Source organism: Artemia sp. Qi Xiang Cuo, chromosome 2 (genome assembly GCF_049724085.1).
Source record: "Artemia sp. Qi Xiang Cuo chromosome 2, ASM4972408v1, whole genome shotgun sequence".
NCBI classification, from domain to species: Eukaryota; Metazoa; Arthropoda; class Branchiopoda; order Anostraca; family Artemiidae; genus Artemia; species Artemia sp. Qi Xiang Cuo.
The window spans coordinates 30,336,739-30,356,442 of record NC_142795.1 but is presented as its reverse complement, the minus strand read 5'-3'; the positions used below and the strand labels follow the sequence as shown (position 1 = coordinate 30,356,442).

General features: G+C 36.1%; 1 protein-coding gene across 1 annotated transcript in view; it reads right to left on the bottom strand.

Moving 5' to 3' along the window:
* Positions 1-19,704, bottom strand: part of LOC148955126 (popeye domain-containing protein 3-like) — a 69,557-nt gene that overhangs the window by 47,862 nt on the left and 1,991 nt on the right. Inside the window, exon 2 of the mRNA XM_089108072.1 lies at positions 1,086-1,223. Within this exon, the coding sequence (XP_088964198.1) occupies positions 1,086-1,223 (138 nt within the window). The remainder of the gene's footprint in view (positions 1-1,085; positions 1,224-19,704) is intronic.

The following is a 19,704-nucleotide window of genomic DNA, read 5'->3' as shown; positions in this document are numbered from 1 at the left end:
ACCCATTACTCACCTATAATTCCTGTGTTAGTTTTTGCGTTTAATATTTTTAGTCCTCTTCATTTAAGCTCATTCATAAGGCAGAGAGTATCTTATAAAATAATTAAAACATTTAATACTATTTATATTATTAAATATCGTTCAATGGTATTAAATATCACTTTTAAACAGAGTGGTATTTTATACAGGAAGTATGAATCTAACAGAATTAATTAAACGAACCGAAAATTACCGTTTGAGAAAAAATATCCCGTATGACACCAAACTGTATCAAATTGTATGATGTCAGATTAAGGACACTCATCACTTTATATAACAAAGAGCAATTTAAGAAAGTTTCGAATATTACAGTTTTTAATTCCAGTTGTTTTAGAGGCAAAAACTACGACTGAGAAAGAAAATGCACAGATTAAAATTTAACTAAGAAGGGTTCTACCAATTTTCAAGAGCCGGAGCTTGACTCTTTATTTAAAACTCCCATCCAAATTACATAGTCCATTTGCGAAAAATAATGCTAATCATCGGAAGGGCTGACCACCCTAGCTACCACCCGAGCGAAGCGATGTCCTCGTGTAGGCCCCAGAGCAAGGGCTTGTCATCGTAGTATCTCAGGCATGGGTCTCTGACCAGTAACATTGTGCTTCTGGATTATTATGTCAATAAAAGTAAAATCAAATAGCATGGGTAACTTGTAAGAGAGGAAACTGTTGCTAGTGTCCACAGAAAAACTGCCAATGCCATCTAGTGTTTGGCGATACGTGGCATTTGTTCCAGTGTAATAATAAGAACGATTAATTCAACTTGTGTAATTGGTAAAATTAGGGTATTAATAGGTTTCTGATCTCAGTTCCTGAGAAAAAAAACGATTAGAAAGCTTTAAAAAATGTCAAGTGTCGCCAAACACTAGATGGTGTTGATAGTTTTGTCTGTTTTTTTTTTCAGTGCCAATTTCCGCTCTTATTAGTTACTCATACTCTTTGGGTAAAATTACAAGATAGCTTCACGGTCAATTGCCTGGAATTTGATTTCCAGAACTATCTAAAAAAAGAAACAAAGATAAATGCAGTAACTGAAAATAAGCTTACCCGCAATAAAGAAAGTGTGCAGGAAAAGAATTCCCTTTTTAGAGTTCGGAGCGACAGAAGAAAAGAAAAAGCAACCATTTGCCAGCTGGAAAAGTATATGCTGTGACTCTCGCCAATAAGGACATGGCAACAAGAAATCTGAAAGTAAAATGAGAAAATAGTAAATGAAAATAATTGGTAAATCTCCTTCATATTGTGGTTTTAATGATCCTACCAGCCGGAAAATACACCAAACCTTAAAACATAATATGAATTGACGTGGTAAAATCGTTTGTTCGGAAGGAGGGATTTTAGAGGGGGGTGGGGTGTTACGAAGCAAACCTCACAAAACGCAAAAAGAATTTGCTCACATGAATTTGTGTTACTTTCGTACGAGTCAGATAAATTTCCTCGAGGAGGGGGCTTCAATCCATGTAAGTCCCCTGAATTCACTGGCTACTCCAAATTTTGTAGCCATGAGATCATCCACCACATTGACTCCTTTATACGAGGTAGTAAAGGGGTTGCTGACTTTCCAAAATCACGCAAACCAGGTAGCGCGTGCTAAGCGTTGCGAAAATGTGCCAAGCGTGAGTAGTAAGAGAGGTGCTGATTCTGAATACACATGCACTTTCACAAGCCTGAGGCATGGATATGTGTGTAGTTTAACCGGTACATTGGGTTACCACGGGCCAGTTACCTATTACTATGAACGATACTTACCTTACCAGACGGGTTTTCTGAGGTATCACCCATTTTTTGGAGGTCAAACATAGAGAGAAAGCGGTGGTCACACTAACTTGATTAGTAGTTGGATTCGGATATAAGGAGTAATTTTCATTGTAGTTCATATTAGTCATAGAATTGAATTCAAAGAGAGAATAGTTTATTTGAGAGGATATTAGTGGAGAAAAAAATGAGTGGTGCATTTACATTATTGGAGATTAATGATGGAACTGAAAGCAGCGGCAGCAACGATATACGAGTACCCAATGTAGCTGTGGAAATAACCACTGGCTGTAGACTATGTCTTGAATGGGACATTATGTATGCGAGATACGTGATATCAATAAGCAAATTTAAGCAGGAGGAGCAACTATGCTTTGCTGGGAAATTGAATATTCTCCGTATAAATAAATTTCGGTCATCATTAGATGTCCTATCGAAATAGATTGATGAGAACAAAATGCATCAGTAAATATCATTATTGTAATTATGTTACATAAATATCTTTCTAAATCAATGGTATTTTCTTTCTTTCTATAGTAGACTAGCGTATATTTTCTAGAGTACAAAAAGAAATTCTGATTAGTCTGAAGTTGGTTGTGAGAGAGTTAGGACTCTAAAAAATGGAGAGATTCGAGAAAGAGCGAATCATGAGGAATCTAGTTCTTATGGAAAAACGTTTGATTCTAGATGACGATTTTCTAGAGCTGTCTATTCAAAGGAAGATATTTTCTTGGGGAATGCTTGTTGGTGTAATAAAAACTGATTCTCCATCATTTGACTGATGTATGAAGCTTCTACATCGTGGTCCAAATGCATTTACACAATTTATTGATATATTGATCACGACACGGCAAAATGATATTGTGGATATGCTTTTAAACATTAGTTTTGAAATTTAGGACTTTTTTCACGAGAAAGATGGTGCTCAAGGATGATTTACTTCTCTCTCTCTCTCTCTATCTCAGACAATTTTTGTTGTTGCTAGCTCAGTTTCATTGTGGTAGTGAGAGTGTCAACACATGACAAAATGTTCTATACATGTCCGTTATGTAAGTACTCACTGGGCAGCTGGTCATTATCATGTGAGAATTGCACAATGATTGAGGAGTATGATGAAAAGTGTAGATTATTCAACCCGTGTAAATTGCATAGAGGATATACTGTACAAATTGAAGGTTGTAATTCCTGTCTTCAAGAGGTGTGTGACTATCATCCTAGAAGTCACCTACGCACCAATTGTCATTAGGATAAATGCAATCAGTGGGAGAGTACATATCCCGGTATGCTTGGAAAGAATCCTGATCGTTATTTTAGTTTATTTCTACGAGATTGGTATCGTCATGGTTTTAGATTGTTCTGGGAGGAGAACCAGGGTCAACGATTCAACTGTTGGAACAACAAAAGAATATGGTTTCTTTGTCATCGTTGTGAGGACACTGGGTGTTATTATTATAAGCCCACTGATTTTTATTTGGCTGTGACGGAATGTGATTCGACACTTGATGACACTGTTTGTGAAATTGCTTCAAATAAGCAAATTGAAACATGTGAATTATATAGAATGAATGAGAATAGTATCATTGACTATACAAAGAGATATGACAAGAGTGAAGTCACACTCTACTGTAGAAAATGTGACCCTGACATTGCAATACATAAGAATCAGTACACTGTGAATTCAGATAATCTATTTGCACTAGTTGTTGTCGACAAATACCTAGTAGTTGATGAAATCTAAACAGCAGAAAAGTCGTTTTATCATGTATATTTTTTATTTTTTTATTAATAAACAATTTCACATACATCTTTAAAACATTTTATTCTTAGGGCACTAAAATCATTGTTAAATACACTTGTAAGTATATTCTCCACTAGAAAGTCGTTCAATCGAGGTAAGTAAACGTAGATGTCGAGAAACTGTTTGTAGGTATAGCCACGACATCTGAATATGAAAAAGAGTAGTGCATGAAAACCACATGTCTTAGTCGTTAAATCCTGTACTCTTCGTCGATTCTGAATAATGGTCGTTCTCCTGCTGTCAGTCATGTATGTAGAATTTAAATGACAAAACAAAAGGGTAAAACACTTCAATACTTTTTGCTGTTTGAAAGGTGCTTAGCCCCTGACCGGTCGTGAAAGTCAATGGACTGCTATTAACAATGATGAGGGTGTTGTTAACACTTGGACTTTTTTCAATGTAGTCTGAAGGTGTGCAATAGGACTTGTACTGGGACATGTATGGATCCATACTAAATACGTTGCTTATTTGGTTTGTGTTCATGGTGCTAGGTCTAGTAGGACACTGCCGTCGGGCCTTGATTTCCCAATAGGTCTGAAATTGACTCAGTGATATTAGCGTGATACTCTCGGCAAGAGCCATGGCAAATACACACTCTAAACGTACAGTCCCTTTTCTTACTAATGTCATATCCTGTGTGCCAGACAAATCCAAAATAATAACCACATATTTTTTCTAACACATTGAATCGATTAATTCATTTTCAAATAGTTGAGATCAATGATCTAGAGATTGCATAGTCAACTCGTAGAGAGTTCTTTAGGACTTTTTGTCAAATTTTAGAATTTACAGTGGAATACCATTCACTTTGCGCACAAGGCTAGATAGACCAAAAAAACTAAAATCGTGGGAGGATACGGTCCAGGATCCAACGGCACTCCCACTCTTTACAAAGGCCGAAGCCAATTATAATGGGTTTTTTCCTTTGACAAATTATGAATCGCTATAGCTACGAGAGCCGGTGGCAATGTGACGTTGATTGCTGATCATATGGGGAACAAGAAATTTAATGTTGTTGCAATTTGCTCTTAATTTTTCCAAAGCCAATACAACAGAGCTCATAACTGGTTGTTTTAGTACGTGGAGAATTGCCGATGTGATAATGACATTTGCATAGGGTGCTGCAGGAAGTGTTTTTCTAAAAATGAAATTCGATGGGGACATCTGTAACTTTATGTCAATCTTGACTTTGGGGGGTAGCCATTGGGATATATTGAAAGTCTCATGATTTAATTTTCCAACTAGATGATACTCCTGGGTCACTGCAGTAGTCAAGTCACCGTCAGTATCAACACCTGATCTATATTCATAGCCTAATGCTTGTCCTCTCAACTCCTTGTAAGCATTTGGTGTCATCATCATAAATTGTATGTAGCTTGCATAGTTTGATAAATTATTGCTAGTGCTCACAAATGTTCCATTAATAAATACATTAATTTGTTTGAATAGGTTGTGTAGAATACAGTTTTCATAGGAGAGACCATCGCCAGCATTTGGAGTTGTATTATCTGACTTTTTCTTCACCGCAACATTTAAATCAATAAATGTTGATGACAAATCAATGAAATAGTCTTCATTGGAAAATATTTGAAAGTGTATATTTTCCGAGAGGGTTGTTGGGGGTGAAATTGTTCATAGTAGCCATACTTGACACTGACATCAACATTTTCAGCATTGAATAGATTCAATGAGGAACTAATTGATGGATATGATTCTTTGTGGGGGAGATAAGTCATCTTAAGAGAAGAAATCCTTCTTTGATCTAACAATCTTTTTCTTTTTCTTCTTCTTCTTCTTCTGCTGATTGGGCTTCCTTGTTTTATTACTCAAAGTCCTTGTTGATGTCCTTTGCTTCCTGCCTGGGTGGAGACTGATGAGTGAATGATGTGATCGCATCCTTTTCAATCCCTCCCCATTTTGCCGAGATTTTAGTTGCTCACCAACGGCTCTTGCTTAAGATTTAATATTTTCCTTAAAACTCTCCTTGAAATACTGACCTGGACCCCAGACCTGTAGTGTAGATGCAGCAAAATTCGACGCAACAGACACAAGATATTTCCTAGTACGGGGTAGTGCAGAACGAAATAGCATAGCAAACCAGCTACCAAGACAATAGCCAAACATTGTAGTACTCCCCTTGTAGTAGTCCAATCCATTGCCTATTTGACGTGTACTCAAAGCACCAACATAACAATTGATATGGGGACAAACAAATGGAATTCTCCAATTGTTCATTTTAGGTGATTGTAGTGTCGTTGACAATGGGTCGAAAATGACAAGTAATCACTGCTAAGCCCTTTGTTATTGCTAGAGAATCATCGAATTCACTTCTTAGTGTTAACTGACAGTTCCAAATACGAAATATTTACAGGAACATACTGAAGATGCTTTATATTATAGTGATGAACAAGTTCATGAGTTGTTTTTCTTTCAAGAAAACGTAGGAGGGGGACATTTGAATTACTGACTCTCGATGTTTCCACAAAGGATTCATAGATAAATAAGCATGAGTCAGAGGCAAAACCAGGTAGATAATCAGCAAAAATAACTTGATTCATATTGAAAACAGTGTCAGTATTTTTCACATTGATCATCTTCTCTTTAAAGCCAAGAATGTCTATTAGATTGTCATTGAGAATAATTATTTAAGTGTTAAGAGGTGATGTAATTTAAATCCTATCATTCTCCCATGAATAATTAAAGTAATATTTACCATTCCTACAATATGAAATTTTTCTATTGATTGCGCGACACAAATCCCCAATATTATCATAGTCAATATATTTCAATTTGGCAGCTGGATATTCACTATATTTAAGTGTTTCAACCCATTCAAAGTCAACACTCTTCAACCCATTCATAGTCCAATCTAGTAGTATAGCTTTTATATCATAGACACGATCCTTTATCAGGATGTAATAGGCATTTTTGAGAATACAATCGACAATAGCCACTGCATAAGCACCGGCAAATTTGATGGCAGGGGAGAGTTTTGTCCAAAAATCACTTGTTGTATTCAAGTCATTGTAAAGAGGATCGGAAAAGTTGGACATGAAAGTCATATAGAAATCATAGGGCATTGTCAATATCTTCAACACCGATCTAAGAATCAAAATCAGAGTTGTATCCTAGCCACCGAACAAGTAACTGTTTCTTACTCCTGCAAGTGCGCGTTTTTAATATCTTTTCAATTTTATAGATTTCAATAACATTTTTAACTTTTTATAGTTCATGGTCATAAAAGCCGTAAAGAATTTTTTCATCTCTTTTATTAAGCAGGCGATAAATTTTGGGTTTGGTGTCAACGATTTTTGCCACTGTAAAAAGCTTTGTGGACCCCGGGTAATTCTACCTTTGGAACACATCAGTAGCTCTATTAATTCGATCATTGACGCCAACATACAATTTATTTTTCATATCTTGGGGAGTTGAGACATTGGAAAATTGTATAAGACAGATCATGATTATATAGTGATCCGAAAGATTAACTTCATTTGGTGTAGTGTCGGACATTCATTAAGGAACTTGTTGATTATAAATCAACATGATTGTATAAAGATCTTGAATAAAAGCCGATGTATTTTTCAATGTAAAATATCTTGAAATTAAAAGTCGAATAGTTCTTATCAATCGTTCGGCCAATGCAGCCTGTATAGTACTGTGACTATAATAGAGCAGTGTACTATATTTCTCTAGTACTTTTGCAACATGGAGATTAACAAATTCACTACCGAGATCCGTTTGAATTTTTTTATATGAATCCTTTTCGATAATACTTTCAATGACCTGAACAACTTCAACACCCCTCCTTGTTCCTAATAGTACTGAATATGCATAGCGACTATAAAACCAGATTGCAGGTAGGATGCACTTGTACGGTGTATTGTGACGTCTTTGAATCTCAGCTAGAGTCAAGAGATTTGACTGCTTTATATACAATGGTAAAAAGGCTTGAGTTTTTCAATTATGATTATCGCAAAGTCTGAGTTTTATATGCAGAGTTTAACTTGGGTCAATTTGTAGATTGTCTTGTACACTTTAATTTCGCACACTCGTTACCTTAGTAAGAGTGGTGGGGGAACTTTAACTCCCTGCCTCACCAATATTTTCATAAACACCTTTCAGAACTTCAACCATTTTGAACGTAAACACGATGTGTGACGTCAGCTTCCCTTTTGTATACTGGTTGTTGGTGGAGATGGTGGTGACATTGACTTGATACGTCTTCGTTTCTGTCTAGCTATCAGTGGTTTACTATTATTTTCCAAAATTGATTTAAAATATTCGTCTTCAAATTCATTTTTTAATGATCTCAGTTTTGTTGATGATGATGATGATCAAGCATGTTCATTTAATTTTTTTAGAATTTGTCTATTGTCAATATGACTTTTGGGAAAGTATCATATATTTAGAAAGTTATACAGATGAGTGTCAAATCAAAGTAGTGCTTTACTATTTGTAACCATGTCATAGATTAAATCAAGTTTATTATAGCTCTTGCCCTGAATTATAATCCCTTTTCTATTGCTCTGAACTAGAATATGATCTTGACCACTTTCCAGGAGAAAGGCTAGGAGTCGTGTTATTTTTTCAAGATATTAGGGGGGCCATATACTTCTAAATTTAAATAAAAATTAATCCCAATACTACTTCTTCAGTATTGTTCCAGCAGCAGGAGAATCCTTAGGAGATGATTCTTTATTGGGGTCAGCAGCACCAGCAGCAGTGGGCTTCGCCCAATAGGACCTGTATTTTTCCAGTCGGCAAAGTGCGTCTTGAAGTAAAAGCAGTCTCTTATCATCTTATATATTCTCATTGTCAAGGAATTTACTCAGATTGTTCTCAAAATTTTTCACGGGTGAGAGAGTGAGCTCTATTGAGGCCAATTTATAATCCTTTACAATTTTCTGTCTAATCAAAACTGTTTACAAGTCCTGCAATTATTGTTATCAAAAGTGTGAATAATCTATCACCCACCTGATGAAATCATTTCCTTTTATAATCCTTTCCTTCCTTTTTAAAGGCCCCTGTACGTACAATGAAACGATGTTGCTTTGCCAGTTACTTAACTGCTTCTGGCGTTTTAACATTACCCTTAGTCAAATTTAAACAAAATTTGGATATTGGATTAATAAAATCGTTTTCAATACAGTGTTTGGGTATGGCTTTCCTAAGCAGAGGTTTTGAACTGCTTAGAACTGAAAACAAACGTCTATTTTCATGTAGTTTCTTCAGTGTCATGATAGCAACTAATAGGTCTTTTTATTGTTCACGGGGAGATATACTGTAATTTCCTTGTCAAAATTATCTGTGACTACACGCAGATCCTCCGGTGTATTTTGATTAAGATCCAATATGATATAGCCATAGGGTTTATTAGTTGCCTGATTGTATGCTGAGAGCAGAAATTTGGGGGCTCCTGGATATATTTGTTCTTTGATAGTTATTAGCGAGCTAGAATCACGAACAACTCTGTAGACGATATAGTAGGTGCAGTTCAATGCAAGTGTTCGCATACATTTGCTCTGATGAAAAAGATTGTGTAGAACCAGAGTAACGGAAATCTGTTCATGATGAGAGCGAACAGTGAACAGTTGTAGCATTTCCTGGGATCATTGTTCAATAGATTCAGCCAGATCGTCAGTGATCAACCAAGAGTTTGGTTCAATAATGGTGACAACATTAAGTCCCATTATGAATTGAACCTGCACCACACGCGCAGTGGCAGCAATTGTTCTAATTTTGTCTTTCGACTCCTGCAAAATACTGTGACAGTGGTAGATTCTTCTTGGCTCTTCCACGAACGTTTTATCGCAATTTTGTACTATTTTAGTTAAGAGTTTTGTTTTGCCCGACATTGACGGTCCAAACAGAAACGATCTGAATGGTGTTTTAAATTGATACATGTTCCCTTAAACAGTTCACCTAGACAACTAACTGTAGACTATGGCTGTCTAATGACTAAATAATTTCCCTATTACTATACTCCGTTCAAGAATAATAATTAGAAGAAGAAGAAGAAGAAGAAAAAGACGAATAAAGAATAATATTTTCTTTTATTATATACATAAAAAAGGTGACAATACTTTTAAAAAAAATACTACATTGAAAAAGGCACATTAAACATGAATAAAAAAATACACTTTTTTTTAATTTATTTATAATAAAAAATACAACATTTACATAACCAATAGAAAAAAACAACACATAAATAAATACACTTTTTTTCTGTTTATTTATAAAAAAAATACGACATTTATTAGAAAAAAGCACTTGTGACATAATCACACACAATTTAACTTACAAAATTTGCATTTGTGGAGTCCTCCCTCCCCCCCGGGGGCAGCTGCTGCGTCAGGCTGCGGCGGAACGTATCCGGAAGCGGGGACCTGCTGCGGCGGGCCCGGGCCGGGGCTGGCCTTAAGGAGTGGAAAATTATCTGCCGTGCACACACACACACATTGAAAATTGATTGTGATAAAGAATTAAAAGGAATTTAAAAAAAACACCTCATTACCCAAAAAAACCTTTCAATCAAATTTAGACTTCTTTTTTTTAATTAATTTATGATCATTTTTCTATAACAATATGTTTTATTTAATACACGAATTAAAATCGTTCTATAATTAAATAATTAACGGGTTGTAGTACCTTAATACCAAACACAAGGACAAATACTTTATCCGATATGGCAGACATGGCATTTTTCTCAACTCTAACTGTATATTTTTTAAATTGTAAAGAGCGAATCGCCATGACTTTCGCCCTTGGCACTAAACTACGTTCCACACAGTTTCTATACACACTGATGTCGAAATTATTTTTTACAAAGTGTGTAGGTACCCTCTTGCGCACTTGTTTGATATCTTTGCCGTGCGTTTCCAGACAATACACCTTCGGTCCAGGAAACACACCACTGAATATTAAATCGCTACCCATTTCAGATTTTAGTATTAACAATTGATTTAGGGTCTGGCGTCTCACTAGCTTTGGGTAGAGGGATTCGTCCCAGCTAGTGTAGTCCATTCGTGAGCTAATGTAATTGTCATTTTCCAAATCATTCAATAGATTTTCAGTTTTGACTTTTAACAGGAGTGAATCAGTTTCCCCGTAGTACACTTTAACTTGTCCCTCAATCGGCCACTGTACCTTGCATACATTATAATAGAATGACAACATGAGTATCTTGGATATTTCAGTTATTGCACTTCCGCCGTCACTCTTTTTATTTAATACAATATTTCTTTTCTTGCGATGTAGGATCACCATCTTAGAGTCTATGATTGTGAACGATGTGAAGTTTGGATCCGCAGAGATTCGAGCACAATCCTAGGGGTTGGTTACAATGTCACATCGACTTCTGTGTTGTACGCTCTCGCACATTTTACCGAAAGCTGAGTTCAAAATGAGTTTATAGACTTCTTTTTTAACTTTCATTTTCGCTTGTGAACGCTTACTAACAAAGGTGTCAAAAAACGTTTTAATGAAAGGCTTTTGATCAAAATTGAGGGCTCTATGAATCTTTGTGACCTTGAAACCATTGGACACCATCCATTTCAATAGCACGTGATGAACAACGATATTCTGCTTCGGGTTGAGATCGGCAATTAGATTTTGTTTTGAAGGTACCCAGTGCATACTCCTATCCTCTACTAAAAATAAATTGTAGGGGCTCAGAGAGTCTCTACCCACCAGTCTATTTATGCACGGAAAAACAAAGTCTTTTACAGATTCATGGATTTCCATGGGTATTTCACCGTCAATTTCAAAAAACCATCCCTGTTCCCCATTCTCCTCCGCAATGGCAATGTCGGGAACATTCGAAGCACAGGGATTGTTAAGCCAATTATAATTGCCACACGGCAAACAGTAGTGAGACATTGTCAATGGGTAAAGAGAATTCATATCCAAAAAAACTGCGTCTGACTTTTCATCGGTGTGCTGTCCACTCGGATCAGTTTTCATGATACGATCCCCGTGAAAAACATACCCACCCCGCAATGATATCTCTACAAACAGATGCTGATCCACATCGGCGATCAGACCAATTTATTCTTTGCTGATTTTTATTATCAAGTCCATAACCAAATGGGGAGTGGAAAAATAATAACCTAAATACACCCCAAATTAACCAAAGCTTTTATCAGTATTTTTGCACACAATGTTTATTAGAGTGAGCACAACACGAGCATATTATAGTCTACAGTAATCCCACTAATGTGGATACTTAACCTGTGCCCATACTCACCTGAAACATTTGTAGTCACTACTGACACACTTACTCCCACTAAAAAACTTGTAGTAAAATTCAATCGGTGTAAACTAACCTTCATCTAACCTTAAACTAGAGTTGTAAAAAACATCTGAATTTATACCCTTACATGTTAATAAATCATACATTTCATCATCGGGAAAGCGCTGTTTGAGGAGGGGGAAGCTATCAAAATTGTCACTTCTCTGCACCTGAATTAATTGACTTAAGGACTTGGTGAAGAAACTGGATGAGTCTAAGAAACAGATTTTAATAAAGCATGTTTTAACCTTGTCAAGTGTTTTCGAAATTAATTCTAGCAGTATTAGCTTTTCTGGTGATTTATGTATGATATTATAAGAAAAAGTACTATCTATCTATGCATTGTCTACAACTCCCCCCTCGGCAATGCGGGCCAACGCCGGAAGAACAAACTTTAAGTCGCAATTGGAATTGTGAGTAAAAAAAGGTACGAAATATTGTCCTCTATCTTTTAAATTGCATTAATGGTTTACTATTATTCTAAAGCTATCCCTCCCCTAAAGAATTTTATGCCATAAATAATCTTGGGTGATCATCTTCCTCCTCCCCCCAGTCCCCCTACAATCATAAAATTCCCCCTTGCACACCCTCCATCTGTTACGATTTCTAATGGTCACTATGTTATCTGGTGATAGGAGCATAGGATAGTTTGTATAACGACGGCGCGAAATTGCACCTTTCACTGTTTTGATTAGACTGACCAATGCCGAGCGCATGCAGTCTTCACCGTCACCCAACATCTCCACTACATCCAACACTTGTATAGTATTATTAAAATCTTGTTGCCCGTGAGCGTAAGATACCCCTATGGCTTCATGTATTTTAACACGAGTCGAATTTGATGGATAGTATACTTTTATCAACTTAGCCTCACAGTCCAAAGTTATCTTATTGCTCTGTAAGAGCGAGTTTTGAAAATTTTAAAACGTAAGATCGCTCTATCTCCGCTTACCGTCTCCATAGCCTGGTATCCATGACGTATACAGTGTTTCATGTGATGCTTTAACTTTAAATCAGTCCAAAATCTTGAGAGACATGTTGGACAGTAATAACGTACACCACCTCGACTTCTAACCTCACTTAGAACCCTACTAATATCCATAATTAGATTGAAATGACCAATTGAATCGGGGTCTGTCGGTGGCGTGTATAGAAGCCACACCCAATATTCTACTGATTCAATTGAAGGAGCCCGCACTGGAAATAATATACCCTTCTTATCGGAATGCTGATCCTCTTCGAATTTTGGTTCAAACTGTAACACTGTGACACCAATCTTTAAATGTGCATTAACCCGCCCAAAAATATATAGTTTTTTTAGTCTCATGGGGTATTGGTCATTTAAACGATTAAAATCTACTTTGTGGACTAGTGAGCCTATCCAACTAGTAACTGCCCTTTAGTCTAACATCTTCTTAGCAGTATCCATTTGAAGGGTTCTGCATTCTGCAATTAAAAATGCATATTTTAAACAATGTAGCTTTGTATTGAAAGAGATTCGTTTTATCCCCCTACACCCCTCTAAATCAGAATGATATTTTAATTCAATACCCCTCTCCCTATGGCCACCTCTTACAATAAAATGCTTTTTAAACCTACATATGTTAAACATTTAAACTGTCAATAAATAAAACCACAGATCCACTACTTTCCTCATAATAATTTTACCGCTTACTTTGAATACTATTTTCCCAATTTAGAAAGAACGCCCCCTAATTTTACCAATTCGGACGAATCGCACACGTTTCTGTGTGTAAGTATTTCGAATAAATCTCACCCGCACTTCCATTTTAAATAAAAATTTTTAGTGCTATTGATGATTTTGACCTGACCCCTACTCCCCACACCCCCCGTTGTTGTTCAAGAATAGCTCGAATCTTATCAGTATAGGAATGTGTAATGGCCAGTGGATCTGTTATTATATCCACTAATACTAGGGAGTTTAAGGGGTCAACAAATTTGGCCCTGTAGAGCAATGATTGATGTAAGGAAGAGTTAGAAAAAAAAAAATCCGGAAGAGGGGATACTCTTGCTGTTTTATCACTATTAGTGTCTGTATCACCAAGTGGAATGGTGGAATGTGACAGGGAATTGCCAATTACATCACCAATCCCAGTCTGTTCAATCACATTGGTTGGATGTGGAATAAAGTAGTCCCCTAGTATATATTCCAAGGTGTTTGCGGATAATTGGTTAAGCTAGTCTGTATTGTCCTGTGCCAGAATTTTATTACGAGGACTCACTTAAGATGCACTAGTAGCATCACCTAAATGTTCACGCATAAAAATGTCTGTCCAGTCTGAATCCTCAAGCATGTCAATTTCACAGGTTAAGTCCTCCAGGCTAACCGTCTCCCCAAACTCATCATTATCAAAACCTCTTTGCCACTCCATATCCTCTATAACTAGTTTAAATTCTACACTGAACTCTATTGGCGGTGGCAGAATTAGCTCTGTTATTGCACTTGCTTTATCGCTCAACGGTATCGATGGTGGTGAAACTTCATAAATATGTAGAAAAAAAAAGTTTAATTTTTTATGTAAAATATCCTTAGTTTTTATAAATTTAAAGAGGTATGTCAATTTCTCATAGTCATTATTCGTCACCCTGAACAGTTAAAAGAAGAAGAAAAAAAAATAACCTTGCCATCAGTCTTTCATTATGACGCCTGAACATGTTAAAAATACACATTATTTTAGTCAGGAGAATGAAGTCTTATTCTTAGAGGGTAAGTTAGAATAATAGAATGATAAATAAATATCATGGTTTTATTCCAAAAATATTCAGAATAGAAATACAAAATTTGGGTATAACTCTAGTGCTTGGTCCTCGTGAATATAACTCTGAATAAAATTTGACTATCGTGCAACCGGTGCAGTATGATGTATGAGTACTTACACCTCAGGTTCGTTTAATTGAAATGAATGCCATGCATCGGTTGGTGAAGTAACTTTCTCAACTATCCGATTGTTTCTATGTCTTTTGACAATGAATTTGTTTTAAGTTTTGGGTATAGTTGACATGGGATAAATAAATCGTTGTAAGAGAGAATAACTTTTTTTTTCTCCATCAATAACGACAAAAAAATTGAAATGAAAATTCCGGATTGTACCGTTTGGAGTCCCCCTGGAATGATCCTTAGAAATCAAGGGCATCCTTTAGGGTCGGAAGATTAAAATCCCTTCGACTTGGCATATCGAAGTTCACAACACCATTGAAACAGAAATGCCGCAAATAATTTCTTGAAAACACATCTTAAAATGATCCTACGAGCTTCTGTGAAATAATTTCTTGAAATGGGTTCACCCGAATAATGTTTCTTGACATCGCAGTGAAGACATAATTGGAGATTATTAAAAAACCTTCTTCCTATGTTAATATATCTTATCGGAAATAGTCATCCTGTTACATAAACCTCACTTCAAATTCAAATAATACCTATCGAGTGGATTAAAATTCAGGTGTAGCGATGGGAGATTTTGATAAGCGGATATGCGCAATACCTTATTGCAAAAATATTTCCCAGTTTAAGAATGATTTTTAACTATGAAATAGCGAACTGTCTGTTTTTATATAGTTGGATTGTTTAAAGGAATAATGGATTATTGTACTAGAAAATTTTTTGCATAGAAGAGAATTGTCAAATTAAGTTTTCGTAGAATTGCATGATAATCTATGTTAGTTTTATTAGCATCCTTTTACATACTACTAATTTGGTTAACGAACGAAAATGAGATAAAACTATTTTAGAATAGTTTAGACACAGATTTAAGTTTTACTCATCAAAATCTACACGCTTGAGAAAATTTACCATTTGTTTCAAAATAGGGAAAGCAAAAATTATGTATATGCTTACAGATTCTGACTGGGCTTCTACACCTGAAGTCCCGGGCAAAACATGAAGGGGGTCAACTTCACGATCTTGAGTTGGCTGAACTGAGGCATTATGAGAAGCAGTCAATTCTCTTTTCATTTTACTCCCACCTTACGTAGATCTAACACTGGCAGGAGAGGGCCCTGGCACTATAAGTTGGGTCGTTGTTGGCTTGTCCAGATCGTTTGTAATTCTACAAGCATATTTGATAATAGATGGCCTTGCGGATTTCATTAATGTAGCTTCGCTCCATCTCGGTTTCTTTTCAAAAGGGGGTTATTGCAAGTATCCTCTTCCTTTAAAAAAAAGGCAAAATTTAGCATGAAAAAAACAACTCCCCCTCATATACGTAATAACATATACGTAATAGAAAAAAAAAACAATAAAAAAACAAACGATACGGATCAATAGTAATCCAAACTTTTAAAAACGGAATTTTGATGTCAATAAATGTATCAAAAGAATGTGTTTATAATGCTGATTCTAAATATATGAATTTTATTAAGTTTAGTATTACTCATCAAAGGCTACCAGCCTTATAAAATTTACTCGATTTTTTAAAGAGGGGGGAAACACCCCCTACAAGTGAATGAATTTTAATGAAAATCACACCGTCAGATTCAGCGTATCAGAAAACCCTATTACATAGGTTTCAAGCTCATATCTGCAAAAATCTGCAACTTTGTATTTTTTGCCAGAAGAAAAATATACGATTATAGTAGTTAGTTACTTAAGTTAATTTGTAAAGACATCCATTTAGCAAAAGAAAAGTAAAATTTTTATGCAAATAAAAGCTGCATTAACTAAAAAACGATCAGAAATTAAATTAAAAAAAACAAGTTATTTAAACTGAAAGTAGGGAGCAACATTAAAACTTAAAACGAACAGAAATTATTCTCTATATGAAAGGGACTTCCTCCTTCCTCAAGGCCTCGCTCTTTACGCTAAAGTTCAACCCTGTCACAGAACTAAATTTTTGAAAAAAATAAAAAAATTTAGCGTAAAGAGTGAATACTTATGATGATTATTTAAAATATATCAGTTTCATCAAGTTTAGCTATAACGGTCAAAAGTTATGTGCCTGAGAAAAATTTGCCTTGTTTTCGAAAAAAAGGGGAAACACCCTCTAAAACTCATAGAACTTTAATGAAAATCACACCATCAGAGAACCTTACTATAGAAGTTAAAAGCTCCTATCTGCAAAACTGTGGAATTTAGTATTTTTTGCCACAAGAAAGATCACGGATGCATGTTTAGGCCTACTTATTTTTTTATTTTTTTTCCCCTGGGGTGATCGTATCGACCCCAATAGTCCTAGAATACCCCCGAGAGGGCTCATTCGAACGGAAATTAAAAGTTCTAGTGTCCTTTTTAAGTGACCGAAAAAAAAAATGGAGGGCAACTAGGCCCCCTCCCACGCTAATTTTTTCCCGAAGTCATCCGTCGCGACATCGGAATTAAACAAATCCCGTTTATAGCAAAAGCATGTAAAATTTGACCCCCAAAACTCTCACTCTCTCTTTGTAATACGTAAGCTTTTCATTCAAACCAGAAAAAAATGCAACATGTTTGGAAAAAGCTTGTTTCCGAATGATAAAGAACTGTTTTTCAAAACAATTAAAATTTGTAAACATACCTCTGGAGGAGAGATTTTATTTACATAATAGAAAAAAGCGTGCTTTGCCGTTTCTATCAAATAAACTCGTCATATTCTTAAGATTTTGTATTGTTGGAGGGGAGGGGGGCTAAGTCCATCTGAAATTGGAATTTACTAGTAAAACGTTTTTATTTAAGTTTTTTTTTGGGAAATAAAAGAATGAAAAGTACTCACATTGAAAATTGACGAATCCAGTGTTTTGAATGTTAATAATATACGGTGTACAATAAACAATGTCATAAAACATAATGGAAATTGGAATACAATGTACGGACATTATATAGGGTTTTTAATTGAGTACATTATAGAAAGGCAAGTTTTTATAAAAACTGACTAATCAAGTCATCATATGGAGTAACCACCAGCTTTCTCTAATCGATTGACACACAAAAAATGAGAGTCACATTAGAAAACCTGTCTGCCAAGCCATGTAGGGTTCATAGTAATAGGTAACTGGCCCTGGTAACCCAATGTACCGGTTAAACTACACACATATCCATGCCTCAGGCTTGTGAAAGTGCATGTGTATTCAGAATCAGCACCTCTCTTACTACTAGCGTGGAGGAACTATACCAAGCGCTCCAGAAACTGTGCTACTCTTTGCTGAACTGTGCACCACCTATGGCGCTCTGAGATGTACACCAGGTGGCGGAAAGTGGACGAACCCTCGGAGAGCCTAATGTTTAACCTAGCAGAGTCTGTTGAATGAACGGGTCGAATTAAATCACAGGATTTTACTTCGAAGTGAAAAGGAAAAGAACTAACATGATTTTATCTGATATTGCATAATTTAAAACAATGCAATGATTACTTGATAAAAATTTTGTGTATATGTACATTTTTAGACTTAGACCCGAGCGAATTGATTGCCAACTATTAGGGCCGAAGGCTCAAATGAAAGGAGGGAAATGATAAAAGCTGTCTTTTTGCTAGCCAAAGGCTTGTGAAGTGGCCCTTTTCAGTATTCTTGCGAAACAATGTTGAAGAATTTAATATAACTTATAGGTAGCCATCATTGTCGTATTGGTTGTTCTTATCAAACAGTTCGTTCTAACGAACTGTAAGTGAGGAGTGATTCGGCCCAATAGTAACCGAAACACTAAAAAACTGAATATTGATGACAATACGTACATTAAAAGAGTTGACTTCTTACGCTGATTCCACATATGTAAAATTCATTAAGTTTCAAGTTATCCATCAAAAGCAACAGCCCTGAGAAAACTTGCTGCATTTTCAAAAAGAGGGGGGGGCCCCAAAAGGGGATGGAATCTTAATGAAAATTCAGCGTATCAGAGAACCCTACTGTGGAGGTTTCAAGCTCTGTTCTGGATTTTTGTATTCTTTGCCAGAAGAAAAATCACGGATGCATGTTAATTTTGTCCCAGATGTAATCGTATCTAATCAATGGTCCTAGAAGATCATGACAAGACTCATTTGAACGAAAATTAAAAATTGTAATGCCCCTTCTAAGTGAACAAAAAGATTGGAAGGCAACAAACCCCTCTCCTGCGCTCTTTTTTCCCCCAACGTCATCCGATCAAAATTTTGAGATTTTCATTTTGTTCATTGTAGTTGAAAGATCCAATAACTATGCCTTTGGGGATGACATTACCCCCTACAGCCCCTGTGTAAAGGTTTGTGTGTTATAATATTTGCCAGTTGTTTACATGCAGTATTTGATATTGGGAAGTATGCAGACATTTCAGGAGGGCGAGGGGGCTTTTCTTCGGAGGGATTTTCCTCGGGGAGAATTTTTGTTGGGGAGGAAAGTTTTTTTTGGAGGGGGTCTTTTTGCGGGAAATTTTACACAGGTGGTATTTGAAACAATTTCTATACGAAATTCTGTTTATATGTGTTACTTTCTCTTTTGTGACTCGGTTTTGCATTTGGAGGTGCTCCGGAGGAATTGTCCGGGAATTTTTTTTCAGCAGGGTTGGAATTGTCTGGTGGATATTTGCGTGGGGTGGGGTGGAGGTGTTTTCTCCATGAAATTTTCGATGAAGGAATTTTCTTCCCAATTCTTCGTTCTACTTTGCGTCCCAATTCTTTAAGAACGATTCCTGAAACACAAGGCCGTGTAATCAGAATGAGATTTTTTTTTAAGTACTTAAAAAACTTCAGAGTGAAGAGGGAGGGATTGAGGAGGGTGTGGCCCCCCTCGCATACCGAATAGTTTCTGTTCTTTTTAAGTTTTAGTGTTGCTCCTCACTCTTAGTTGAAAAAACTTGTTTTTTTAAAATTTAATTTACAATGCAGCAATCAGGGGCGGATCCAGGATCTTTTTAGGGG